Source organism: Ixodes scapularis, unplaced genomic scaffold, assembly GCF_016920785.2.
Source record: "Ixodes scapularis isolate PalLabHiFi unplaced genomic scaffold, ASM1692078v2 PGA_scaffold1__304_contigs__length_218370807, whole genome shotgun sequence".
Classification (NCBI taxonomy): domain Eukaryota; kingdom Metazoa; phylum Arthropoda; class Arachnida; order Ixodida; family Ixodidae; genus Ixodes; species Ixodes scapularis.
In genome coordinates, this window is record NW_024609846.1 from 50,914,115 (window position 1) to 50,941,583 (window position 27,469).

Here is a 27,469-nt window from a genome sequence, read left to right on the forward strand (position 1 = left end):
GTATTATGGACGCAGATCTAAATTGTCAGACATCAGCTTCCCGTCGCCACGTCGTCTTCGGGGTATATCACTTGCAAAATGTAGGAGAGCCGCTTCTTGGAGAACCAACTAAAGTTGTTGTCAAATCTGAAGGTATCTGCAAAAAGAAAATCAAATATCAAAATACATCGTATATTAATGCATTTATTGTATGAACAATACAACGAGTTGGACATTCTATATCAGAATACTTAATGAATTATAAGTAAAGTTTCGAGTTTACGGCTCGAACAAATCAAAATCTCAAAAAGGAACCCCGACTCGGTTTTCTCGGAATTAAGACAAACGAAAAATAAAAACGGTAAGAAGCGATGCTTTGATTAGAAGAAACTCAAAATTCACGGGAAGAGATATTTACTGATAGCTGTATTTTTAATGAAACAGATCATAGCTTCCAACGAAGAGTCCGCGAGGCAGAATTTTCTTCGGGAACCACACCGCTTCTCTCGAGAACTTCTATACTAACTCAGATCGGTATCAGGGCGTTTTCCAAATATTTGTGTCACGGATATTTCAACCAGACGTTCAGGAATCTCACCACCTTGTCTTGTTTTCTTGAACATAAACATCTCTTGCCGGCAACTAAAATGGCCCCGAAAACCACTGAATCCAGGAAGAAACAGCAAAAACACCCTCCGCTCCCCCCCCCCCCTCCCCCCCGCCCCTATTTATTTTTTTTTCAGTCAATTAAAAAAATGTGAGAAAACGGCGAAAACACGGAACTCCACTAATAAGTTGTCATATACGTGCTGCAGAATGCGTCCTTATTTTACTGTGAATTATTTAATGGGATTTATAACTCGGTGTTTGGCCGTACCAATTAATTTGCATTTTACAGATTTCTTTATAATATCGGTGACGGCTAATAACGCAAAAAAGGCTGTTATATATATATATATATATATATATATATATATATATATATATATATATATATGTATATATGAATATATATATATATTACAAGCAATTTTAGCCACATGAAAAGCTACAGTAACTGATAGCTTAAGAAACGCAGGGTGTGGATGTGGAATGTGTTCACAATCCATGCTTGGTGATTCGTAATTGGTGTTCTTGACAGCTAATGCCGTAATCGAATTGACTGTGGAGCAATGATTAGATGCATGTGACTCCCAACGTTCTGAGTTTCCTAAGCTGCCAGTGATCATACAAGACCGATCCCCAGTGCGTAGTTTGAATGAGTAAAACGGCAAAAATAACTGTCGTTTAGGTGAGCAGACTCGACAGGGCTAGTTTTTCCTGAAGTGGTCAGGCATGAGCAACAAAGCTTAAACTTTGCCTCGTCACTAAACTGGGTTGCAATGAACTGAAGTCCGTTTACTGCACTAGCAAGAATGTATGCAATACTGAATTCCAAAAAGCGTCACCCCAGTTTTCGTGAACGAACAGTGAAGCCGACTTTACATGCTCCTTTCTCGAGGTTTTCCAGCTGCCCTTTCTCCGGCACGAGGTCACACTTGATCCTGGTGACCGGTATGACTTGCGCTTTCCCCACCACGCTTTCGGTGGACCCGCGCGTGACGCTGAAGTCCACGTCGTCGCCAGGACCCGTCTGGAACTTCCAGCGGAGGATGCAACCGTTGCGCTCCACTTGGACGGGGATCTCGATATGCTCGCCCCTCTCGAGAGAGCAAGTGACGGAGCGGGGGTCGTCCCAGACCTTCGGCCTGTTCTTCAGATACAGCTCCACAGGAACCTTGCCTCCGCGCCCGACCTGCAAATGTCGTTGATTAGTTTGGCTATCGTCATGACGACTTTACTGGATCGATAGGCACAGTCCTCTGGTAACTAGATAAACTATTAATTGTGTCGTTTGAGTTAAGGGTTATTTTATTTATGTTTGGCGCCTGATTCAGTCGTTTTAACTTGTATGTTGGTGTATATCACTAAAGTATGTCAGCGTGGTAATGAAGAAAACTACAAATACGAGCAGCTTTAATAACAAGGCGCTTACAGCGTAGAAATCAGAGGAAGACAGCGTTATTAGCTGCAGAGCTGTCGCATAATTCCTGTGTACTGATAGCACAAAGTTCTGACGGCTATGGCTCTGCCCTAAAAGCAAATATAATATAAAGGTTTTTATCAATCTTCATACAAGGCAGTCGCACCACAATTTTGAAGTATGCGTGTGATCACAATTCTGGACGTCAGCTGAGTATCCCTACTGGAAACGTGGCAAACACAGAAGTGAGGAAAATGCCAAATCCTCCTTCACCATATCACCGTCCTGTTTCACATAGCTAAAGACGCTCCACCACGACGATCAGTGACGCCTAGTAAAATGCTGGTCCATGAAGCCAAACGTAGCGTTGTTTGAAGTGTCTATTTACTCTAGGCTTCCCTAACAAAGTGTATCACCTAAAGGTGTGAATAACTTTCATATCCATCACCCTAGGGCACTATAAATGTAGACCGGCCACTTATACTCTCTAATATTTCTACTGATGTGAGTGGTGGGCGAAGTATCTTGTTAACAAAACCGTAAACCAGACTAGCGTACATACTACTTCTTAAAAAATACTTTCCGTCAACTGAATTTTCTAAATTCACAAAATATAAATTGCTGGTACCGGTATTTGACCTATTCTTCCAATTTCCTCTTAGCCTGTGCTCCCCTAAATTTGTAACATGGGTCTACTGTAACGATTGAAAAAAAAAGTGTGGAAACAGCTGATCTCATTTTTTTAGTGAGTTTGGTGTAATGAAACTTTTTGATTTATATAAATATTGTTTATGCGCAAGATATGAAATAGAAACAAATTTAGCCCAAAATAACCTTAAAACTTATCGAAGATACCGCATAAAATATTAGGATACCCAACACGAAATAAAGAAGCTTGGAAGTACCCTTTTAAAACGAATTATTGCCACCAAAGTACAAAATATACATTGGCAACTACTTTTAAATAGCATAGTCTGCAGGGATTCAACTTCGCAATATATCGGTGAGCATCTTACAGGACATGTTTATTTCAAATGTTTATTTCAACCAAATTGTCCGTCATAAGCGCTAAATTCTGTTGAGCTGATGTTTCCTTCCGCGTTTATTTCAATGAGGTAATCTACCTTTCTGTATACGCTTTCACTGTTCTTAAAATTGCATCAATATGCTACTTTTTGTAAGCGTTAGTTCACTTTTGTAATTTGTTCTTAAAGTTATCAATTGCACATGTCATCTTTTAATTTTGTATAATTTATTTTGGTGCCTGAATCACGCCTGCTGATTTAAGTGGCTCGGGGCTCGTCAAGCTGTTTTTCACAGCTGTTTTCTCTAGTCACCTTTCCAACATTGTTTCTGTTAGAAACGTAAAGGCACTATTATTATTATTAGTGTCCCAGTGGCTGGATTACTAATTGCTCTAGAGTTCGTGCTTGACAGCATACCATAAGTACTTTGTTTTCAATAAAATTTAGACAGAGTCTACAAGCGCACCATCTACATGCCATTGAGGTCGTGTGAGTAGTCTTCGCTGTTTCCGAATTGATTAAATCCCTTAACATCGAGTGTATTCATTCAAAGATTATTTTATGCCTAACGGTTCTTGTTCAACTTACAATACCAAAAATATCAGGAAGGACCTTGCCACTTCAATATATTTCGACTCCTGGACATTGACTATCCCCAAACCTTGGTCGCACCCTTGTCAAGAGATCGTGCCTTGAAAATGGGCTTCAGCAGAGCGAGTGCTCATGATAAAAATTCACCTTACAAAGCAAGAAGTAGTAACCACAGGCTAAACAAGCTCAACGGTAAACTGCTTCTAAGGGCGTCCTTCGTACCGCAACTTCGTCTCTTCTACACATTTATGTTTGTTCCTTCTTATTCTCTAGGAAGGAAGAGAGCGGCCTGGCCCTAGGGCGCTCGAAGGGGGCCGCGAAGCGGGGATGGGACATTACAAGATGGTACGGTGACTGGACAGAGCGTGTCAAATGATAAAAGATCGTCTTGTTTTGAGAAGCTCATATCAAAACAAACCTTTATCACACAACACGTGTGGATGAGCAGTAAACGCCAGTTCTCGGTACACGACCTTGTTTGAACGCACGCGTTTTGCTCTTTTGCTTGTCGCCTACGGGTTGAACGACGTCGGCTTTCCTCTCACAACCTACCTTCCCCAATGACAGCAGCATGATTTTTTTTTCGACTACTTGCCTTTCTTTTTTTTACAGCGTCAATATAATTACGCCATCTGGAGTAGGATTTCATATTTTTTATATCATTATTCGTTCATTGTCTAGCCAAACGTGGAACGAATGTCGCGCCCTGGTGGTATCAAACTGGACACTCTGCTGAAATCTACTGTATTACGAGAATATACAGGGACTCTAATCAGACCTAGCGACTTGTCCAATGTTGTTCCTCTATTTGCGGAGTGCGCAAGCTACAGGGGGCGCTTCTCTAGCTTTTATCATCATCGTTTCTGACGTCACGGATAGGACAGACTGGGAGAGACCACGTAGATTTTGGATCCCTCGGCCCGACAGCTCACTTCATGCGCTGTTTGGGTATCACACGGTAAAGCACGCGTTGTGTTTATTTGGTGGAGTGATTTCTGTAGTAGAACATTTTACCAAAGCTTGAAACCGTGGAACACGTAGTCGTGTTAGAAACATTTTTGTCACTAAGGTGTCAAAGCGCTGGGAGGGTAATTTGCTGTTGTCTACGCCAGTAAAACAAATTAGAGACGTTTACAATTCTCTGTAATGTCAAATTAGAGCGCGACTCTTGAGGAGGAGGAGGGAAGCTAGGGTACGGAGTGGAGAGTACCTTCTCCTCCCCTCCCATCTAGCAAAATATTTTTACTAAATTTCCCGCTAAATTTAGCGAAAATTTCCCCGTTAAATTTAGCGGGGAAACTAAATTGGTGTTGAGGCCACATGACGTCAATTTCCCCGCTGAACTTAGAGGGAAAATTTTTCCGCTAACTTTGGCGGAAGGGTTTTTCCGATAAATTTCACGTGACGTACGTCACATTCATTCACGCGACGTCACATGTGCCGTCCCATGTGACGTCACGAGGGTAAAACTTTCCCGCAAAAATTGGCGGAAAATTTTGTCGCTAAATTTCCTCTTAAATTTAGCGGGAAAATTGCCTTGCTAAGTTTAGCGGAAAGGTTTTCCTGGGTTGAGCGGCGACACGTGTGATGCCACGTGATGTCCCGTGCGATGTCATTATGGGAAACGTCCCATAATGCAACGCGCAGTAACGCCGACGGCGACGGCAACGCCGCTCAACCCGGGAACGGGCGCCTTAAAGCTGCGCTCTAAAAGCAGGATGATGAAAATAGAATATCCAGCGCTCTACCCCATTACAACATCTACCACGGTGAATAGGGTGTATGTTAGAGAGCAGCCCTTAGGCGCCCGTTTCCGGCTTCAGCGGTATCGCCGTCGGTGTCGCCGTAGGCGTAAGCGCACGTTGAATTACGAGACGTTTCTCATAATGACGTCACATGTGACTCACGTGTGACGTCACGAGGGTTACCCTCGTAAAGGTTACGAGGGTTGCCCTCACGAGGGGCACGAGGGTTACCTTCACGAGGTCACCTCGTGACGTCACACGCATCTAACATTGCAATATTCCCGCTTAAATTAGCGGGGAAACTTTTCAGCTATAGTTTGCGATAAAATATTCCCTTTAAATTAACCCTCGTGACATCACGTGTGACGACACGTGTGACGTCGCACGTGACGTAACATTGATGTCACGAGGGTGAAATTTTCCAACCAAATTCAGAACTAAATTTAGCAGCAAAATTTCCCAGCTAAATTCAGTAGGAAAGAAAGACGGGCATACCCTCCTTCCCTACCCTCCCCTCCTCCTTCTCAAGAGCTGCGCTCTAATTCGGTGTTAAAGAAAATTGTACACGTTTTTAATTTTTATTACGATTCAGACAATATAAAACTGAGAAAAAAAAAAAAGCTCATCAAATTAAAAATAAAAAAGGCGAAATTCGGGAACCTATTGCATGTATAGTAAACACTTCAGTGAAAGCGACTCCGCGTTTCCTGTTGAATTCCAATGTCTTTTGTGAGTGCTGGTCTCTTATTAGTTCCAAATTGATTCCTTTTTTTTTTTTAATTTTGCAAACCAGTAAACGTTTACTCAAAATAACTGGCAGGAAGAAGCGGTGCTTGGTTTCAGGTGTCCTTTCAATTAAATCCCTGCTTTTCACCCAGTCGACGCGAAACGTGCGAAACCACTTCGCGATCGAAGTCCTTAATCTAGTAAGTCGGTGACACTTCAGCGCCTTAAAAAACGAGGTATACGCCTGCTGTGAATTACTACCGTTTGTATCTTTAATTTTTCGGACCCAAATGCGCATAATGCGTAATGCGCTTCTCTGCGAGCATTTTCAAATTTTCAAATTAGTGAACATTTCTTAGTAAATATTGGATAGAGCAAATTGATCATTCGCCTGAATTTGCCGGGCCATGTCCAACCCTTTAAGAATTTATGAAAATTTCTGCTTTTCATTCGAACAGAAGCCGCGATATTGCAAACTTCTTTGCCACGTATGCGGAGGGCAAGTTCGTCTGCTTCTTGCGCAGGGGGTAGCGGTGACGTCAGAACGCCGAGCCCTGATTGGCTGATCGCGACCCCCTATCTGAGCGTCGACTGCTCCTTTGCAACGTCGTCTGCTCGCAACGTCGTCTGCGTCTGTCTTACCTTTCCTGCGACTTTCGGAAGCGCAGAGGCCAGATTCACGAAACGATCTTACGCCAAAAATGTGCGTAAGACAAATTTTAAGGACAAATTCGTATTCACGAAAAGAAATTATCGTGCGTTTTGCGCAGGTTACGACGGAAACCCTACGACAGCTCCGAAGCGGTCTTACGCACTTCTTACGATAAAATCAGCATGGCCGACAGCGTCGCTCAGTTACTTGGTCGCGACGACCAACGAACGTTTATTTTCGTACGGGCTCTTCTCACGCGTCCCGACTACAAGCAGCGAGAAAAAAAGTAAAAACTACTTGAAATAAACCACGACGAGCAAGAACGCTGGATCCACAAGCACCCGGGAAAAGCTCCAACGGCCACGATTCCACCGACAACGACCAAGCGAGCACTGCAGATAGGCCTAGCAGGCACTCCGACTCGGCGACTGTCTGCCCACGACCGGCTGGCGTGCTGAATGGAATATGCCCGTGCGACCTTTGTGAACCCTTCCCGTCTTATACTTTGATCGCTGACCTCAAGTTTAAATTAAGAGGTCGATCTCTTCCTCTTGTCATCTCCTTGTTTTCCAAGGCAACGGTGACTTTCGCCGGTAAAAAAGCTGTGAATCTCCGACAGACGCAGGAAAGGTAAAGCAGCGATCGCTTTGACTAGCAGACGTAAAGCAGACGATGTTAACTGCGCCAACCCGCCGACGCCGTCAAAGAGTGAGGAGTCTCGCCGCACACGAAAGGGGGGAAAAAGTATTTGGGAGTGAACTTGCGAAAACTAACCACCTTCACCTCTCGGTTCTTAGCAAACAAACCTCGGTGCCTCGGGACACCTCGCCAGTGAGTCCCTTGACTTCCCTCCTTGATGCGCGTCTGCTAGTTGTTAGACAAAAACAATGTACCACTCGAGTTATTTCATCTGCCCTCTCTGAACCGCGAAGTCGAGCTCGCTCGACTTTCAAAAGCCGCGGGAAAGGTAAGACAGACGCAGACGACGTTGCGAGCTGACGACGTTGCGAAGGAGCAGACGACGCTCAGATAGGGGGTCGCGATCAGCCTATCAGGGCTCGGCGTTCTGACGTCACCGCTACTTCCTTTCTCATGCACCGAAGACGAAAATGAGCCCACTTGCGAGGAGTATTGAAACGGGAGGATCTAAGCGTTAGTTAGTCAGCAACTGTCAAGTCACACTTGAATAGAAGAGTCTTTACCGGCAAGCTGAATGTAGCTAAAACAAATGTGCGGCGCATTGCAACAGAACCGTGCGCGTGTGCACAGCTAAGAATACAGCAATTCATTTCCTCTGGTGAATGCAAAACCTCTCTCTACAGCGGCCTCCACAGATCCGAAAAAACAAGAATTAGAGAGGCTGTGAATAGCCCGGACGCACGCTGCGCAAGCTGTAATGTGAAGCACCGTGCTTGTTTGTTAACATTTGAAAGTTTTTTTTGTTTTTTATTAATATATAAAAAGCAATTTCGAGGCGCTGTTGTTCATAACATATATCACTCAAAGAAACATCATAGGTGTTCTTTTATTAAATGAACCGTTTGTAATCGGCATAGATGCGAACTAACATAGCCAGTCCGTGCTTTGACATAGTCCATTGTCTGCTCGCATCCTACCAGCACTGCTCGCAAAGTGGCGCCACCAAAGCATCTCGTTCACAATAATGAGAAAGACTGTCTTGCCTTGTTGGAACACTCAAGGTCGCCATTCGGTCCGCGAGCCTCCCCTCCCCAGTGAACTGGAAGCTGGGAAGGGTCTACGTACTTGAGCAATGCCGACTTCCAGACTTCTGCAGCATTTAATAAAAACCAAAAATCGGCAAAACGAAAGCATGGTAGGTGCGCACTAATTAAAGCAGCCTGATCGCGCATAGTTTACCGCGTATACATGCCTTTGTTAACAGCTAAGGATAACGGGGAGTATGGTGTCCTTGTAAACCCTTAAAAAATGTGGTGCGCCTACTAACCCGCAAATCCCTTCGGAGGGTCAAATTCTGAAATCTAAGGAAAATGCTCGTCCAATGACAGGGTTGGAAATAGGTTTAGACCGGTTTAGACCCACAAAAAGCAGCCTGTGAAGCATGGAAGTAGGAAGCTTCTGGGGGTGACATGACGCCACCAAATGTGGCACTCAAGGGTGATAAAAACAGCAGTGGTTTTGGTCATCGTTGGGGGCATGTTCTCCCCACTTCTGGCTTCAGCTCCGGTGGCGTCATGACGCCACCTTCCTACCTCTATGCTGTGAAGTGGCACGAGCATGCCATAAGCTCGTGAAACGCCGTGTTCTGAGTCACAGGGTAGATGTTTTAGGTCTAAACTTATCTTCAGCCTCGTCATTCGCCGAGCTCCCCTCTCCTTGCAGATTGCAGCGATTGGTTCTCCCAAATGCTTTGTAGGAAAGTACACGCACTGGAGCTTTCATGGTGCTAAGGTGAGGCTCCACATAGAACTCCACTATTGAAGAGAGTTTTGGAAACGTGTGATCATTTTCTTGACGGATATCCGCACATATGCAGGTCGAGAAATAAAGGGGAGAACAACGTTGCGGGCCGAAATAAAATTGTACTATCACCGCCTCATCACGGTATACCCGCTCGGCTCAAACCAAAACCACTCCTTCTGACAGGTGATCATATTTTTAGTTTATACTCCAATCATATTTTGATTATATACGCTCAAATTCACACACAGACTTACTGTTCTCCGAGATCAAATTAGAGAGTAGTGTCGAAAAGAAACTGGTCATACCTCTTGGGAACACTTCAACCTTAGTTGCCGTTTTCTCGGACACAAACGTCCGAAAGAGCTTCCAGAAGATCGGAAAGAAGCTGGGGGCTGGAAAAGAAACGTTAGAAACAAAATTAAACATCATGAAGTTGTTTCCTTCCGTTTTCCATCGAAACATTTCCTTCTCCATATGAGTTTCTCTCTTATGGCTAATTAATTTGTTTTTGTCCTCAAGTTTGAAGCCACCTTTTGATGCCCTATATTAGGTTAAATGGAAGTCTTGTGCTATTAGCTATCGGCCCAATAAGGAGTTCTCTAAATGCTCGGAAGGAGGCAGATTGTTGAGTGTGATCCTAGTCTAAATAATAAATAAAAAACTGCCTCATGCTTTAAGAATTAAGTTCGTCAGGAACACTTGGATCACTACTACCAAAAACCATATATTGATCTGCAACTGTTGCCATACAACACTTCCAGATCATGGAATATATCGTGTTATGCATTGCAATTGTACATTGCAATATATCGTGTTTAGGTTTCTAAAACTTTGAATAGCAAATAGTGTTAAAAACAAGTATAAAAACTTCTTAAAATATATTAAGAAATGTGCGGGTTGCAGGATGGCTCATGGCGCTGATAAAATTTACAATTTCTTTTAAGTGTAAATATGAGAAGTGAATGCGGCACTATTGCTTTTCTTGTAATCACAGCACTCAAACCAATATGAGGGTAAATGAGCACAAAAAATTGTGGAGTAGCATTTTATTCCTTATGTGGTTTTTATCGTTATATCAAGGTTATGTACATGTTCATCTTTTCAAAAACACGTATGTGCTAGAGATGTATTTTACATAACAGAGCTAAACATGTAGCATCTTTCTATTCTAGTCATTATACCAGAACAACCTAGTATGAGCTGCGGCCAAAAGATGTTCTCTCCGGAAGCAAAGTACTTTTAAGGAAAAACCTCGAGCCCTCACCATGGCGGCAAAACTGCCAGAAATAACCTGTCTTCGTCCACTACTTTTTGTGAATTTTACTTTCTTTACTTCGCAAAATTGAGTCCTTCGTTGGTTTAGGATAACCACAACGTGGATATTTATAGATGTAGATATAACACTCAATAGTTAGGTTCCTTCCAAAGTATGTAAGGTCTCAAATGTTCAGACTCCCACTTGCTGTAGAAAGGGTGGGTTAGAGAAGGTATAGTCCATGATGCTAATATTAAAAAGCTATTTACGGTTCACCCATGATTTATTTTTTCGAAAAACAATATTGCTATTGTTAACACGCCAACTTTAATAAGATGAACTCTATGCACAGTTTTATTCATTCATAATTACTGTTCCGCATATAAGTGCCAAGAATGTAATGACACCTTGATAGCTTCATTCACTGCAAGGTGAGTGCCTAGGTTATGCGTTGACGCGCTTCTCTCAGTCTTTAACACTATCCCAGTGCTCCTTGTAAAACCAAGCAGTTATAAATAAGCCACCGTCATCTTACTGTTGATGAAGAAACATCGCTCGAGCATCTCAGGATAGTTGGCCTCGTACTGAGCAGCCATCTCCCTCAGGAATTCGATGGCTGGTAAAAAGGCATTCAGATCTCATCGGAGACTGGCAATATATAAAACCAACAAATTTGCAATGGGTCTACAGAGGCTATACCTTGGAAGCTGTACACCTGGTTCAAGCTGAAGTTATCATAGTCGCACAGAATGGTCACGGTCTCCACGTTTTTTCCCAGCTGGAGTGCAAAACAAAAGGTTCTCGGTGTGAGCCCCCTATCTAACCCACCTGCAACACTGGTAGTCTCACGAATAACAGATGACGAGGCAGCGTTAAGCTGAGAAACGGAAGCATTAATGTGCAAACTCTTGACAAAACACTGAAAATAACTTGGGCGTCGATGTCAGCGTAACAGAAGGGTCGACCGCTAGCTAAAGATTGACTGGTGCTGCAGCACGCTACCACTGCTTCTATACGTACCCTATTTTTTTAGGAAGCTTCTAAACCAAAACACACAATAGCTGACAGGACAAAACATTTTAAATTTTCGAAAGGGCAAATATTGTTAAAAATCAAAGCTAGGGTGGCGGTATTCGAACCCCATGCCCCCTGCGCGACCGCCACGTGGGCCGCCAACTCCAACCACGCATGCGGCTATATGTTCGTTAGAAAACAACGCCACCTGAATTTGTGTAGCCAGCCTCACTAATTATTAGCCTTTTATAAATCAAATCGCACAAGATGCTAGGAGACGGTGAAACTAATCTAGCCGCATGAACTGCTGAACGTGTAGGCGGCCCTAGTCTCTCTGTGCATGAATATTGAAAACTGCAAGGTTCGTTCATGACTTTCAGTACTTTATTTTTTCTATTTTTTCCCATATCATCTCTATCTATGACTGACCACAGAAACCAACACTCTCTTCAGTTAAATTAATTTTTTATCTATGTCTTGCGCTGTATACCGATACTTGTGCAGGTAACCTATATTTCTATTGCTCACCGCCAAAGTTATAAAGAAAATTTAGCAATTCGTTTGCGAGAGCGTTACCTGTTCTCAGTTTTAGCTGTTCAAAAAATTATTAAGGAAGAGGGTAAGTTTTATTTTGTCACGCATTGGGTTTGTAATTTTGTGGTGCTTGGATCACCCGGTTCTCATTCCCCCTCTTCATCTGTGGCTTTCTACTATGTTAAAACAACGCCTAAGCAGACTCGCCCCAAGGTCCGAATCCTCACCACTTTGCTCTGCATTTTCATGTCTGCAAAAATCTGTTCAATCTGATAGTAGCACACTTTGAACATCTCCTTCATTGGCACGCACTCCAGCATCCCTGCATTTAGAAAGAAAAATGCTTCAATTTCTTCTAAACAGCGTATTTATCGCATTTCTGCAAAACGAAAAATGCTATACTTCTCGTCTAAATCGTGCTAGTCTAAACGAACTCTGCAGAGAGATGTGGACACATATGCACACAAAACGCAACTTGATCTTTATGCTACAATGTACTAAATGGGAAACGTAGGCTGTCTCATTAAGTACGAGTAAATCGATTGAGCTGCTCTAAATAAATAGCGCATCAAACGTCTTTTTTTACAAAGAATGTGCTTTATCAGCCGATTTTCATTGAGATCTGTAAAGTTTTGTTGTCACGTCCGGCTGTAAAATAAACCACGCCGAGAATCGTTACGCTCATAGGAACCTATATAAAAGTACAGGGTGTCTCCAAAAGAAGTCTACAAATTCGTTTTTTGTTCTTTTTTTTTTTTTTTGCCGCAAAAATCAATTACGCGTCGCCGAACGCTCATTTTCCGCTCGAAGGAAGTGCTAGACGTCCGAACCAACTAATAAAGTTTCAGCCCGAACCGATGTCTTACTCAAAGTTTATAAGTGATTTTCTGAAAATTTCAATGAAAGAATGGGACCCATTTTCGCCCGTTTTCGGTTTCTGGCGCCATAGTGCTCCATGTATTTGAAAGCTCCGTCGGCCGTCATTTTCCTAATTAAATTTTCAGAAAATCACTTTTAACTTTTGAAAAAGACATCGGTTCAGGCTGAAAATTTGGCATCCAACTCAGACCTCTAGCTCTACCTTTGGGCGGAGAATGAGCCTTCGGCGATGCGTAGTATATTTTTGTGGTGAAATAAACACTGTAAATTCTTTTCGGGGACATCCTGTACTTCTCTCCCCGGCAAGGTTTGAACTCGCTACCCAGAGAGTGCGAGCCAAGTGCTTTACCGGCTGAGCTATAGACGTTTTTCGCAAGGGCGTCGACATCTTGAAGTGTCGTCACTTCCAGTATGGGCGAAAACATTGTTTTGCCGTCGCCACGCTAATAGAAGGCATTTAGGACATAGAACGTAAACGTCACACATTCTCGTTTTGCCTCCCCTTTATTTTTTTACTATTTGCAGGTTGAAATGTCCTGATAATTTTTCGTCGCCAATACCGGATATGCCTACATGGCGGTCGGGGGCGAGAGTAAGCGGAAAATGTCTATACAGGTGGGTGGTTCGTAGCGAAGGCAAGGTCGCGCGCTCGGTGGCCTTTCTTGTCATGCTGAGCCATCTCAGGGTATGTGTCAGATATGTCAGCGATTCCGAGGTAGGCGGTGCTGTTCAGGCACCCTTGTTTTTCACCATAACCGTGGCTTCCATGAAGCAGACGGCCGCAGAACGTACGCTTTCGAGCTTTGCGGGAAAGTAAGAAGCGGCAGCAGGCGTCAGGAGGGGCATTTACCAAGGACCCCGCAGATGAACGCCGAGATTTTAAAGCATATCACATATTTCATGTTCAGCACTCTTTGTCGAGGCAATACAGTTCGTGTATGTTTTATTATTATTATTATTGAAAATTGCACATTTTGACATATAGTCACTGGCAGCGTAAAGAAATACTGCAAGAAGTTTATTTTTAAAGGGCGTAGATGGGGCACATATATTTAAATATTTTTTTCCACAAAAAAAAAAATTGTGTAATACTTATGCCGTTAAAAGCAATTTAAATGGAGGTCACAGCCCGCTTTAAGCACCAGCCACAAATCAGTGGCCCCGCCCATTGCTACTGAACTGGCTTGGCTGCTCAACCGAACAGGCTAACAAGAGTAGGGTCTCCCCTTTCGCGTCATCCGGTGCGTCTAGCCTGGAAGTCTAACACCGACTCCTAGCCATGCGAGCAGATGAGCCGCAGTCTCCGGCATCGTCTGCTATTTCACCGCAGTCTCTCGTCGCCTGCAATGCCGTGAGACGCGGACACAAAAGCTGCGCGTCGGCGACCGTTTTCGCCTCCGTCTTTCTGATATTCATCCGCCGTCTAAAAACTTTCAACGCTCAGAAACCACTACCATGAAAGCGGCCGTCTAGTGTTACATCATGCACAAGCCACGGTCCAATACAAGCGTCTGTCAGCGTCTATGGATGTGCGAAATAAGCAATCGAGAGAAAACTAAAAAGAAAATAAAAAATCAACATAATAAATATGCCGTCTTTCTAGCTTTACTCCTCTTGTTTTGTTTTGTTTTCTTAATTTTCTTTTTTTTTTTTCAACGTGGCATTTGCGAACAATGTGGCTAAGCGTCATGACGCACAATTAAAATGCGACGTAAAAATATTCGCTTTGGTAGGCCAGGCGCACTGCAAAACTTAAAACCTTGCCTTTCGAGGAGCAATGACGCGAACATACCTAGAAAACTTTTATGCGAGCCGAACGCCCGATTGCCTCTAACCAAATGGCTCGCAAATGTTTACCTCTGTAGGTACCTTCTCGGCATCAAGCCATGGTCGCAATCACGACGGTTGCATAATTCACAGAGCAGCGGGACCGCTTTTATGGGAACCAACATTTTCATTCAGCATCTACACGCGCAAAGAAAGCAACGAGGCCTAAAGCTAGGCTTAGGCCAGCCCCGATACAAAAACAAGCATCGGCACAGCGCTTCCAAAGGCGCGTACTTGCGGAAGTTTGCTGCAAACTCCGTCGGTTGAGAAGATTTTTCTTTTTTTCAAAACACCTGTGTGAAGTCAAAACCATTCGCACTCATAACAATTGACAAGCTCAACGATCTTCGCTCGTTCAGCACTCCGCAGACGCACCATGTTTGTCAACATGGGACAATAAATTTCAGAATACATTTGAAAACAATAACAACCCTATCTTGATTATTTCCTTGACAAACATAAAACGTAGTCGATTAAAATACTGTTACGGCACGGAGGTGCCAATTTGAAATTAACCTTTCGCACGCGTCAAGCATCTCTCCAGTCAATGAGGAATGTAAGCACCTTGTAAGCAAGGGGGGGGGGGGGGGGGGGGGGACTTAGCGGGGCCGTGAACTTCACCTTCTGCACCTAAATTACGTCTAACAACGCAAAAAAAAAAAAAAATTTTGTGGACACATTATTTTTAAAAATTACGTGTCTCATCTTTGCCATTAAAAAAACTGTTTTGTGTGTGCACTTTTAAGAACCGCAAGGCGTGGCGATTCTTGAGTATTTTCTTATTGCTCCTCTGCCAATAAGATTTCAGCGTCAACTGATAAGAACGCCGAGGAACAAATCACAGAACAAGACGCGTGAACATAATAAACCACTCTCTGCGTTTATTGACTTCTCAGTGATTGTATATAATCTTGTGAGAGCGTCCACAAGACTTTATCGGAAATTTTTACCGATTTCACCCCTCCAAAAGATATCACCGGAAAAAACTCGACTTAATTCTTCACCCTAATAACGATACTGACTACGACATAACAAGGTTTGTGAACGTCACCTTCAGAGGGCTCTAACGTTGATCGTCACGGCTTTGAACACGTAATTAGCCGGATTGAGTGGTGAATTTTCAGAAGGGTATCTCGGAGCGCAGGCTGGCTACGAGAATTCTACAAAATGAAATGGTCTTGGAATTCGGCTGCCTTGAAGTGTTCCGTTATGTAAACACATACGCCTACTACTGGAATCAGCGCGATTAATAATTCGTGTTAGTTGATTAGAAAATTGACGGCTACGATTTGGACACCTTATACGTATACATATCCATCTATTTATAAAGCAAAAGCGTTTTATATTTGTCTCGTAGAGACATTTAAATTATGGTGTTTATTTTTTCAGTTATATGCTGCGAATTCTGAGTACCTACCATAAATTTTTCGCTGGAAGTTTTAGGACATTTACTAATTTCTTGGTCCCATGACACCCAATAACTGGAAATACCCTACGCAAGATGCAACCGACTACGCACCGTTGCATGACGCAGCATAAAACGCGTATAGAGAAGCCTCTTCCCCAATTAATTATTCGTGAACATTCGTTAACTTGAAGATTTGAATGCCACATTGCGGAGCATTGCATTTTGCCTGAGAAAGAAAAAGGTATCATAGTAGCAATCACGTTTTTGATTACATTTTATTCTAGAGGCAGTTTATGACTCTGAAGATACGAATACCTAATACCTATCTCTGAAGAGATAGGTATTACAATCTTGGAAACAAAAAGATTTTTCATTTGCAGGACCAACATTCAATATATTGCAAAGGTAGTCCATAAAACATAATACAAAAAAAAATATATGCACGTGGGGCCTAGAAATAAAAAGTATATAGATCTTTAGTTCTCAGAAAGTATTTAAAATATTGTTTTATCACCGTCTATAATTTTACCGTTGAAAATAACTATCTCTGAAGTTTGGTTGAAATTCATTTTTTTTCTTTGTTTACAGAAAATAGCCGAGAGAATGCGCAAGAGCCAAATGTCTCGAAGGGACGCGCGTTTTTTTCTTTTTTTGAATATTTTGTTAGTCGAAAGGTGACTATTTTGGGTCACCTTTATAGTCAGCATTCCCAAAGCGCATGATCCAGACGGGCCGGCCGCTTCTATCGTGGTTGCACATCCCTCCCGGGAAGTACGTTTTCAACACCTGTGAAAACGTGGATTACTTCAGGTTTTGTAGAATACCTATCTCTCTTTTTGTGAAATTAAAATGCAAGTGTGGAGCTCCGAGGCCATTCTGCACATATAAGGTGTGCCCTTAAATCTTACGCCGTAAAACGAGCCGGAAACATTGGTGCCTGTCCATAGAGAGCTCAAACGTTCACCAAATGTACATTGAGGTGGTGCATAATACCTTGTGAAATTTAAAGACGATGTCCTCTTTCTGTGAAAATTTACATCAGCAAATTTCCGAAAGTCAACAGCAGGCGTGCTGGCAGACGATCAAGTTAGCAATGATGTAACCCACGGTTCCATCACCCAATACGCGCAGCGAGCAGACGACATACTCTGTTGTCTGCTCGCCGCACCTATTTGGGGGAGTTGACACATCGCTAACTCTGTCGTTTGTTAACATGCCTGCCGTGGACTTCAGCTAGTTGTTTGGCATCATTTATTTTTGTGCAAATAAAGGTTTACAATCTAGAATTCACACCCTCAGTGCACCTTCGGTGAAATTTTGAGCTTTCTATGTCCAGGCGCCAATTTTTCCGGATAGTTTTACAGCGTAATATCCTCTGGGCGAACCCTATATACTACCCACCAACCGCTCCAGCTGCAACCGCAATGGAACGCTTGAAATGTTTCTTTCTTTTTAAAACCATTTAAAGTAATACTTGGAGTCACAGCATGCATTGCAGTTGCAGCAAAACGTTTAAAGCAGTGAGGACTGTAGTAGTCGAGAAAGTCGTGCCCACCATAAACTGTATTGTTCAAACATGTGTACAGCGGTACAAGTAAGCGAGCCGTAAAACTCGGCGTCATTAACTAGAAAAATCAAATTAGGGTAAAGCACGTAGTGTTACAAATCGTTTCTACATTGTGAAATAAGGAATACATCTCTATTCCTTTTAAAATGACCAGAAACTACTTAAAATCAAGAACGCTGCGCTGAAGCACATAGATGAACTGCAATGTTTGTAAATTACGTTTACAATTGTATATACCTGGGCGGGGGGGGTGGGGGGGCATTCCAACTTTGTATGATTAACGTATCAATTGGCGCTTAGTAACATTAAACAATAAACAAAGCACTAAATATTTTCGCTTGATCTGTGAATTCTTGCAGCTATACCATGTGCGGGCACCAATTTCTTTTTTTTCAGTTCATTTTGATGAAGTATTTAATGCTTGGGTGACGTGATACCTCAAATAAATTATTTTTCTAATAGCGTTTTTGATTTCCTTAGGTTTAAATCGACACGTCTGGCACACTATAAGCTTATTGTAATTAGTTTACGTATAGAATCTTTTATTGCGCTGTATTTGCAAGTGCCATCAAATAAAGAAAAAGTTTGAATTAGCCGAGATTTCTTCACTTATTAGTACCGTCTTAGTTAATGGACTGCCTGCAAACACCCTTGCAACTGAAAACTTTATTCAGCCACTTTTTTAAGTTGAAATATGCGCAGTCGAGGCATTGCGGCCATTACCGCGCTATACAATGTTGATATACGTTGTGGATGCTGCTATCGCATTTGTCATAAGCCCACTTCTAAAATAGCAAAGTTCGCCAATTTGTTTTGTTTGGCTCCAAACCTCAATGCATATATGAGAGCTATAGCCTACATTTTTATCAAGTTTATATTGCACCAACGTGCACAATGTGTCAATGTGGAAAAATAAGAATCAATGCCGAAGTCACCTGTGGCCACTGGTACGTCTCCAAGACTGCGTCGATGTTGTTCTCACGGCGCCAGATTTGGTTCTGAAAAGAAAACGGGACAAAATTCACCCACGCGTCGAAGAGTTCATTAATAAAAAATACACTATGCACGCGTGCTAAAGTTGATTAGAAGATTTAACAATAAAAAATAATAACGCTTTTAGAGCAGAGCTGAAATGAGAAATAAAAGAAGCTTGCGTCCTTATTCGAAAAAGCGACGCCTTGGTCTGAATTCGGCCAAGCCTGAAGGCCTCTGGGGTGTACGCCAAAGCATACCAAGACCTCTAACGCCTCAAACCACAGATTACAAAAGTGTGCATCTACGTCTCTACCTCGAACATCACAACACGTTCAGTATATTGTATTCTCCTCGTCATCCATGCATGCTTTCTCTGCTTATGTTTCACATACTTCTCGATTTGTTAGATAGGGAGATTATAAGACTAAGTATTAGTTAGTGCACATGGGCAAAAACATATTGCTTCATTATAAAACTCTTGTTGGCACTCGACGAGTTGACTCTCTATACACGTGTTAGTCTTTAATGCTTTCCTTACTTAAATAGCTATTGCTGGGGCGCCTTAAAGGGATACTGCAACAAATTTCTAGCGCCTATTTTTTGTTGTCTAGATGTCAACCACGTTCTGGCAACATCACGGAGATACGAAGTTTTTGGTCGAAAAGACACCAAAACATTACTTAAAAGGAATGACCCGAATGTTGTTACGTCCCGATGCATTAAAATTAACGTTATTAGATTAGCTAAGTTACGAAACTGCACATAGACGCTGCTTGCACGAGCAATAACCCACCCCCCTTCCCTCACTCACCACGACTGGCCTCCCGTCATTCGACGGACCGGACGGCTGCTATAGTAACTGCAGTTTATTCTATGGAACACGTAGGTTTGGAAGCACAGCGTCTAGATGGCGTTCCATCGTACTCTATACAACACACAGTTTTGCAATGAAAATCTAGGTGGCGCTTCAAACGAAGGGAGGCGGTATGAAGTGAGTCAGGGGGGGGGGGGGGAGTACCCCTTTCCGCGATAATTCCACAGCTACGATTATCTAAAAACTTTGACTAAAACCAGCCCCACTCCGCGCAAGTACGGCGGCAAATAGCGTACGTACGAGCCCCAGTCGAACCAGATTTTCCTTCTCTCCCGGCCTATACATCTCTTGCGGGGAGCAGGGAGGGGCAACTGAAAACGGCCAGGTTGTAATGCGTTGACGACGCCAAGTAGCTCAAAGTATTTGTCATAACCATGCCAGCCCCCAAGCAGCTTTGCCCGTGCTAGTTCAATTGACGTCACGTCCGTGGCGTCAATTGGTCCAGCTCCCGTGATGCCTTCCGCTCGCCGACAGCTAATCTTCGAGCGCTCTCTAGAATCGGAAGTTTGGAACGAAAAATATAGCCACCGGTTCAATATACAAGCGTGCGACTACCATTATCAGATAGAGTTGATCATGTTCAATTTATTTCTGAACGTTAGAGGTATACGTTCTAAGTTTCAATTCAGTGTTCCTTTAATGTACAAGTGTAGTCATCATCACAATCCTGTTCTAAGCAAAGCGGCTTTATGATTTCTTTTTTTTTTTTTTCACGGCTCCGTGTTTTTCTAAGTTAACCAGGAATGTGCATTTCACCAACACCACCGAGGTCCAATCAGAGTCCGTGCAGCAACATTTAAACCAAATCACAGTGACTTCGAGCACAGACAAAAATTTGACACGAGTGCTGCCTCAGCATCTTTCTGGGTTTCGTGTTCAATCAATGATTTGAAGGACGCACGGAGTCGGGTCCGGGCCCAATCGCCGAGTAGTCGCGATCCGAGTGAAAACGTCAGCTCGAACTAGAGGAGGCTGTTATCCAGCTTTGCTTGCTCTAGGCTCTGTTGACTTTGCAAGCACCTTGGATATGTTTATTACGATGTAAAGTAGTACAGTAAGCTCAAAAAGATTAAATCAGTAGATAAGATAAAAGTAGCTCCACCTTTAAGCGCCATACCCCTTCTGTTTGTTTTTTGGGTTTTTTTTTAATGAGTATTAAGCATTAGCTTAAATATATCGAAGATGTTGATGGCTGGACAAGTTAACACTATTTATCCGGGACACGTAACCCAAGCAGGGCAATGCTCCAGCTCATATTATATTGGACTCGCAAGTCTTGTAGTCATGGCTCAATCCTCTCAAAAAATTTAAGGTAGTGTGAATCTGCATCAAATCGCCTTAATGCTTACCTGGCGCAGCATATACTCCGCCTTGTTGACGTCGAACTCCCGAGCTGTGATAGACAAAGAAACGTGGAGACAAACAACTGCTGATGTAAGCACTCAATGAAAATATTCCTCTAGGTACGTTGTTCTAGGCAAAAATAATCCTAGAAAAGACACAGGTAGACACATATACCACGAATCTCTCAATGCTGCGTAACTTCAGTAATCTAAATCATGATTTTGTTATCTCTTTAGGATGACCGTTTTCGATTCGGACACTTATGGTTATTTGGTAAATTTTCATGATAATGCATTTATTTATTTATTTGAAAAGAATTGTGAGTGTTGACAAAGTTTTCATCTGTGACCCATACAAAAGTTCAAAGCACATGGAAGCACATAATGATGTTGCGAAAATTGATTGGAAAAACGTTTTATTGAAGATGTTAATTCCCCAGTTTATTTTTTTTTTGAGAGTCGTGGGATATTGTTACATTTGAGCAAGCTATTTGGAGTAAAGCCATATTGTTTTAGGCTTATTTTATTTCATGAGTTTGTGTTTTAAAAGTTTTTAGTGGAGCTGCCCATCCAACAACATGAGACGGTTGTGTTATATTAAGCGTTATGTCTGGAGGCCTCAAGATTGCTTCCGGCTCCCAGATATTTTTGATCAACTAAATCTTTGAAAATTGTCCAGTTACATTTTAATGTTTTGGATCAGATTACCACAGCTTTGAGATTTACTACAAGCTATGTTCTGAAAACCCCTTGCAAAGCGTCCGATAATTTGAGATATTTGGAACGAGGGTACGCGTGGCCTTATACCGTAATTGCGTCATCACGACATCATGTCTTACCTCTGAGCCATCGAAGAAGGAAGTGATCCGTAAATTCCTCTTTCCAGATGTCCTGGATTCGGAGCTTGAACTGAGGACGCAAAACATTGGCGGGTTCCGCATTGCTTAGACAATAGACCTCAAACATGCGCCCGGCGGGCCGCATGCGGCCCGCCACTCTCTGAGAAGCGGCCCGCAAGCATCCCGTTGCTGCTATCACCCGTTCTCATATCTGGAGGCCATAAAGTGCCATAAATAATAAGTTCATATCGTCAATTCCTTACCGCTCGAAAAAGAACTCTTCCCTTCTAACGTGTTGACACATTGTGCACTGTTATGTTTCCTTTTGGACTGGGAATCGCCTCGGCTAAATATTTGCTATTTGCTTTCACACGTAAATCAACCGGAACAACAATATCACTACCAGGCTTTAAGCGCGAGCATTGCTCGAAAAGGAACCTCCGCTACATTAACTTTCGCTCAGCAAGAGCGACTGCCAAAGAAATGCTTTCAGCTTGGGCTTCTGCCCGTCAAAAGATACCTTTAGACCAAATGTCTTTTCTTATAATTATACATCAAAATCGTTGGGGAAGCAAAAACTGCCTCAAAAAGATGTATTTCCATTACTGGTGACACTTGTGAGTAGTGTGGCAGGGCAAATACAATGATTGCTGCTCTCCTATTGATAACTGCCAGCACGTTGACGTTTTATTTCTGCTTATTACATCAGGTGCGGGCCCAAAGCAGAGGTACATGCAAATCAAGGCTAAAGATGTCACTCAAAAACAGCGAGCTTACAAAAAGCAGCGAGATATTGAAAATCTCTAGGTCGTTTGTAGAATCGACTGCTTTGCAACGTGAAACACCATTTCTGCTTGGTTTGGTCTGGTTTCTTTGTCCTAAATTACCCAAATATTGGCCCCGCCGCTTATCCGGCCCCCACATTCGAATGAGTTTGAGACATTGGAACGAGAATACAGCGCAAAGAAACACGACGGACCAGCGAAAGAGGAAGATTATACACACAGACAAGGTGCTGCTTGAGACCCCCATGGCTTAAATTATGCAGCTTCCTGTATAGAAGCGCCGCGACGCGCAAAAAAGTGCAGTCACGAGTAACGTTGACAAAGCTAGATTGTCTAGGTCGGCTCAGAGTGTCCGCTGCAACTGAACGTAAAATTTAAAAAAAAAAAATACAATATATATATATATATATATATATATATATATTTATTTATTTATTTATTTTTTGTAATTTAGGGTTAGTACATTTATAAATATTATATGCCACGGTTCGGAGAGGTTACGTGTGTACATGGTGTTTTCGTTGTATTTTATTTCTTATAAGGATCATACGATTTCAAGGAACTTGCTTTGTTTGTTTGTTTGTTTGCGTGTTTTTTTTTTTCGTTTCTAGTTGGGGAATAGTTAAAGAGCCTTGGAGGTCATAACAGAAGATGAAATTTGATAATTACGTATCTAATTAACTAAAAAGCTTTTACCAACTTTTGTTAGATTTTCTGTTTTGGGGGCCTGATATATAGCTTAAGAAGTGGCGCTCGACCTCATTGAAGACTAGCCCTAACGTGAAGCATTGATTAACGAATTCGTAGAGTGCGCCGAGTGCCGAGAAATGTCATCCTTGTCGTCAGTGATGTCGATTTTTCCGTACTGCGCCGACTCCGCAACCCACGTATCGGTGCCGCTGGTGACGTCACCAGTGCGCCGGAACAGCAGAGCGGTAAGACTGGCCTCACGGGTAAGCTTCGCCGGCTCAGTTTCGGTTTGAAGCCGTGTGCAAGGAGGACATTTCTTAAGGCCCGTCACGTCGCAAGCCGTTGCAGTCGCACTCGCTTGGACTTCCGCAAGTCTGTGAACCAACCTTTGCTGTACGTGCTCCGTTTGTGGAGTAGAATATCGCAACGGTCTGCTATTGTTGACTCCAAGTGTCGCGGAGGAAGCAACCGTCGCTTTTGCAGGAGTCGCGACGCGCACGACACGAAGTGGCAGCTCACCGAGCATGCGCTGCCGGGCGTCTCCCGTGTCCTTCGAAAGAAAGTGCGCGTGCGCGCTGCCTAGTGGGTTGTCGTGTCGTCTGCTTGTACACATACAAGCAGACAGCTTCTGACAAGCAGGAAGCAAGAAGCTTCCTGCTTGTCAGACATTCAGTGTAAGATTACATTTCGCGAACGCAGAGCGAAACATATGTCCCGCGTCAAACCTGGCAATTCGCAAGGTCCCTTCCGCGCAAACGCCGCAGTCAAATTTGACGAATGTGACCCCTTGTCTGCCAATGAGATCTTTGCGGCGAAAGGAAAAGGAAGGTGATGCTCTGCTCCCGCCATTTAGTTACTCTAATAATTCTCGCCCCGTGGCGTCTCCTACGAATTTCTTAGCCAACGTTTCACGTCGCGGCTTTGACTATAGGCCTCCTGCGCTGAAGCTTTGAACAAACTGTAGCGCCCTCATTTTGGGTAGTACAAGCTCACCTGATTGAGCATAGCACTACTTATGGCACGTGGGTCGAGCTTTTTCAATTCTATGTGGTGCTAAAGAACGAAAAAACACCTTTGGACGCCAGAAATCGGCCAAACTCAACGTTGTAAGAGAATCGAAAGTGCCAAATTCATGACACCACCGCTAGGGTACGCGTCTCTTACCTCTGGGTGGTGACGTCAAAACACCTGTGTCGCGACGCTTTCATTTTTTTTTCTTTTTGGTGTCTACTTTGGAACGCGTGAAACGGCATCTCTTGGCTCACGCTCTCAGCGTCTTAGCTTTGATGGCGTTCGAATTTTTGTTCTTTCTTTGTATTTTCATCGTGACCTCGCGCTCCGCACCAGAGCAGGCACGCTTCTGCATGCGTGACAGTTTGAGACGCTAAAATTTCTACTACCCAAAACTAGTCCTAACAAGTCCCATTCTCAGCACCCTCTGGGCAGCGCAGGAGGCCCATACAATGAGATACAGGGTTTAACGGAATGAAAACAAAAACAATCATGAGGTGCATTCCGAGTTATCATTTGGTCCTAATCAGTCGTAGGCGGTTGAGGCCTGATTGCGACCTGATTGGTTTCACTCAGAACGCCAAGTATCTGAACCAGCCCTTCGAGACAACGGCACGGGAATGCGGAAAACGTCCGGGAAACCCTGACTCGGATCAAGTCGGAAAATGTGCGATTCCTGGGCACGAGGCACTTCGTCATTAACGATGTTTTTCTGGTGTCTCCAGGCACCGAACAACTAAACAAGTCATGAGATTTTTTTTAAGACTCACATTATGTAAATAGGTACATGCATCGGCGCGTAAAAGTGCAGCAAAGAGTAAGCATTGCCCCGATATGGGCAGAGATAAAAACTATCGACATTCCAGATGGCCTATAAAAATATTAAACTAGTTGCGTTATACCTTATAACTTTACGTGAAGCGTGCAAGCGAAAAGAATAATAATGAAAGAGAACTGGAGAGATCGAGGAATGGGACCTAACTGCTCTGAAACGCCCGCCCCACGTGATAAAAGTAAACCAGTGCTATTCCACATTATTTATGTGTGTATGCCCCAGTGAAGTAAACTTAGTAAAGCGAATTCCTCAGCGTATTGCTAACAACAGCCTAAAGGTTGTGGGTAACGACAACCTTTGATTTTTAAACACATTGATTCTTGCCGTGTCGAAAACCGAGTCAGAAACCGCGCTGTAAAACGAGAGGTTAAAGATATTGTTGGTAGTGTTTCTTCTAGAGGGACATTAACTGTTCCACCGAATCCTTAATTCTGTAAACAAATTCGCTACATTTCTGCTCTACATTAAAAGATTGAACACCCCGCTAAGAACTATTAAGCGGCTAATCTTACAGCAGCACTCGGCCAGACTCGAGGGGATGTCACTTACGCGCTGCGATAAACGACGGCACGTGTAATGCGAAATTTCTGGTTTGTTCTCTACATATCCAGACAGCAAGGCGCGTTCACTAAGATAGCGTCTTATGTCTTTTTGTATTGTATTAATTTAGTTTTTTAATAAACATTCTCGTTTTTATTACTGGCAACACCTCCGATTCCTTTTTTCAAAAAGTACAAAAACATATAACTTATCCATGCATACACAACGCTCCTTTATATATTATATGAGGAAGCGTTGCGTAGGCATGGATACATTCATATTATCGGTACTGCGTGATGCATGCTAGGGTTTTCGATTAGGCTGCCATATGCCCCAATGTTTTTCCCGTTACAACAGAAATGCGGATCGTTAATTTCTCGCCATTCACACAATTATAAGCATGTTTTGTGTTTGTTTTCTTTCGTGTCATGCAAATACTTATGCGGTCCATCTGACCGACTTGTGGGGATCAGCACACCGTTCCATATTAAGTCCGTCCCTCGCTGACGCTACGCTTTGATGGAAAGCTGATCGATCAGCGCAAGAGCGCATCGTCATGCTGTTCGACGTCTTTGCGCTTTTGCCATAGACCCGTAGCTCTCAAGTTTTGAACAGCGCCCCTGGCGAGTAACATCAGATATTTTAAGGTCGTGTTTCTGCTGTGCGTAGCGTCGTATCTTTTCAAACCCTCTGTCAGTGTGCATGAGCCATGAGCAGACGCCGAGGAACGACGTTCACAGACACCAGATTAGGCTCATGGAAGGTGCATCATGGGACGCTGGGACGCTACTTCTCGTCAGCATTAAATGGTCGCGTTTCGAGGACGCTAGCGGAGGCGCCTCTCTTGTAGTCGCGTCTCGTGAACGCTACAGCGCCCCCTGGCCGAGAGCGACAGGGCCTATCAGCGGCTCAACTATTTACGCGCCACGAACGTGCCCTAATCCAGCGCTTTAGTATGTGCACTATTGTTTTTGCAGGTGGTGTCAAAATGCGTCGGAAAGACAGGCGCCGTGACGATGCAATTTTAGCGGTCCTTGATTAGGGACTTCTCGTAGTCCGCGTTTACCCCTCCGCTTAGCCCTTCATGAGGAAGACGCCGCTACTGCGCCTGCGCGCCGCTAGCCTTGACTGTAAAGTTCCGGGGTAAGTAGTGGATTGTGGGATGATGAAAACGATCTACGAAAACGCTCTATTGTTTCCGTTAAATCATATATGGAGCCCAAGTCGTCTGCCTTTTGCGCAGGAGTTGTGATGACGTCAGAACAACGCCGAGCTCTAATTGGTTTTGATTGAAAGGATAGTGCGTAGACCTCAGTGCTAGATGCCTTAAGTTCTACCCACTATTTTTTTTTTCTATCAGCCAATAAGAGCTCGTCGTTCTGACATTATCGCAACCCCAGGGCAAGAAGCAGACGAACTTGCGCTTCGCACAGCGTTGGCTGCGGTCGAACTTAATAGGGAACGGAGCATACCGACATTGTTTCTAAAGTTCAAATTGAAACATTATGTACTCACAGACTTTGCACACTCACCTCACTCAGAGCTTGCTCTTGTTTTTCGCTGAGATCACCAAGGTACCCGCTCATTAGGACGGATTCTTATGTCGGCTAAGGAAACAGTTAGGTGTACCTTTCCGCTAAAGGAAGGGGTAACGACTGCATTGAAAAGCAGCGGTCGTTGGGACACGACGAGGAAGGGAAATCGTTGGCGTATGAAAAACAAACCCGGAGACGTCACATAGACTCGGCAGCATTACGAAAGGGGCCAGCTCGTCTTTCTTCTTTCTAGTTTCGCAACCCACGCAACCACCACCAAACCTAACACAAAAAAAAAACGGTATATAGTTTGGGATCTAAACTTTCCGTTCAAACCCTCGTCGGGACCATAGCATGTTCCAAAAATTAAAGATA

General features: G+C 43.3%; 1 protein-coding gene across 1 annotated transcript; it reads right to left on the minus strand.

Annotated features, from left to right (window-relative positions):
* Positions 1–27,148, minus strand: LOC8038600 (SEC14-like protein 2). The gene is made up of 12 exons (XM_042290499.1): positions 27,092–27,148; positions 21,699–21,768; positions 20,866–20,909; positions 18,603–18,665; positions 16,793–16,886; positions 12,214–12,308; positions 11,138–11,216; positions 10,974–11,054; positions 9,489–9,575; positions 8,424–8,530; positions 1,465–1,774; positions 1–136 (listed from the first exon to the last, which is right to left on the minus strand). The coding sequence occupies exons 1-12, from the start codon at positions 27,143–27,145 to the stop codon at positions 33–35; spliced, it is 1,188 nt and encodes a 395-aa protein (XP_042146433.1). The 5' UTR covers positions 27,146–27,148; the 3' UTR covers positions 1–32.
* Positions 27,149–27,469: the final 321 nt, after the last annotated feature.

Bases quoted from the DNA above. Each gene is read 5' to 3' on its own strand.
- LOC8038600 (XM_042290499.1), bottom strand. From the start codon at position 27,145: ATGAGCGGGTACCTTGGTGATCTCAGCGAAAAACAAGAGCAAGCTCTG. The intron at 20,910-21,698 runs GTAAGACATGAT...TGTCTATCACAG, and splicing joins CCTTCTTCGATGGCTCAGAG to CTCGGGAGTTCGACGTCAAC. The intron at 16,887-18,602 runs GTGACTTCGGCA...ACGTTTTCACAG, and splicing joins AGACGTACCAGTGGCCACAG to GTGTTGAAAACGTACTTCCC.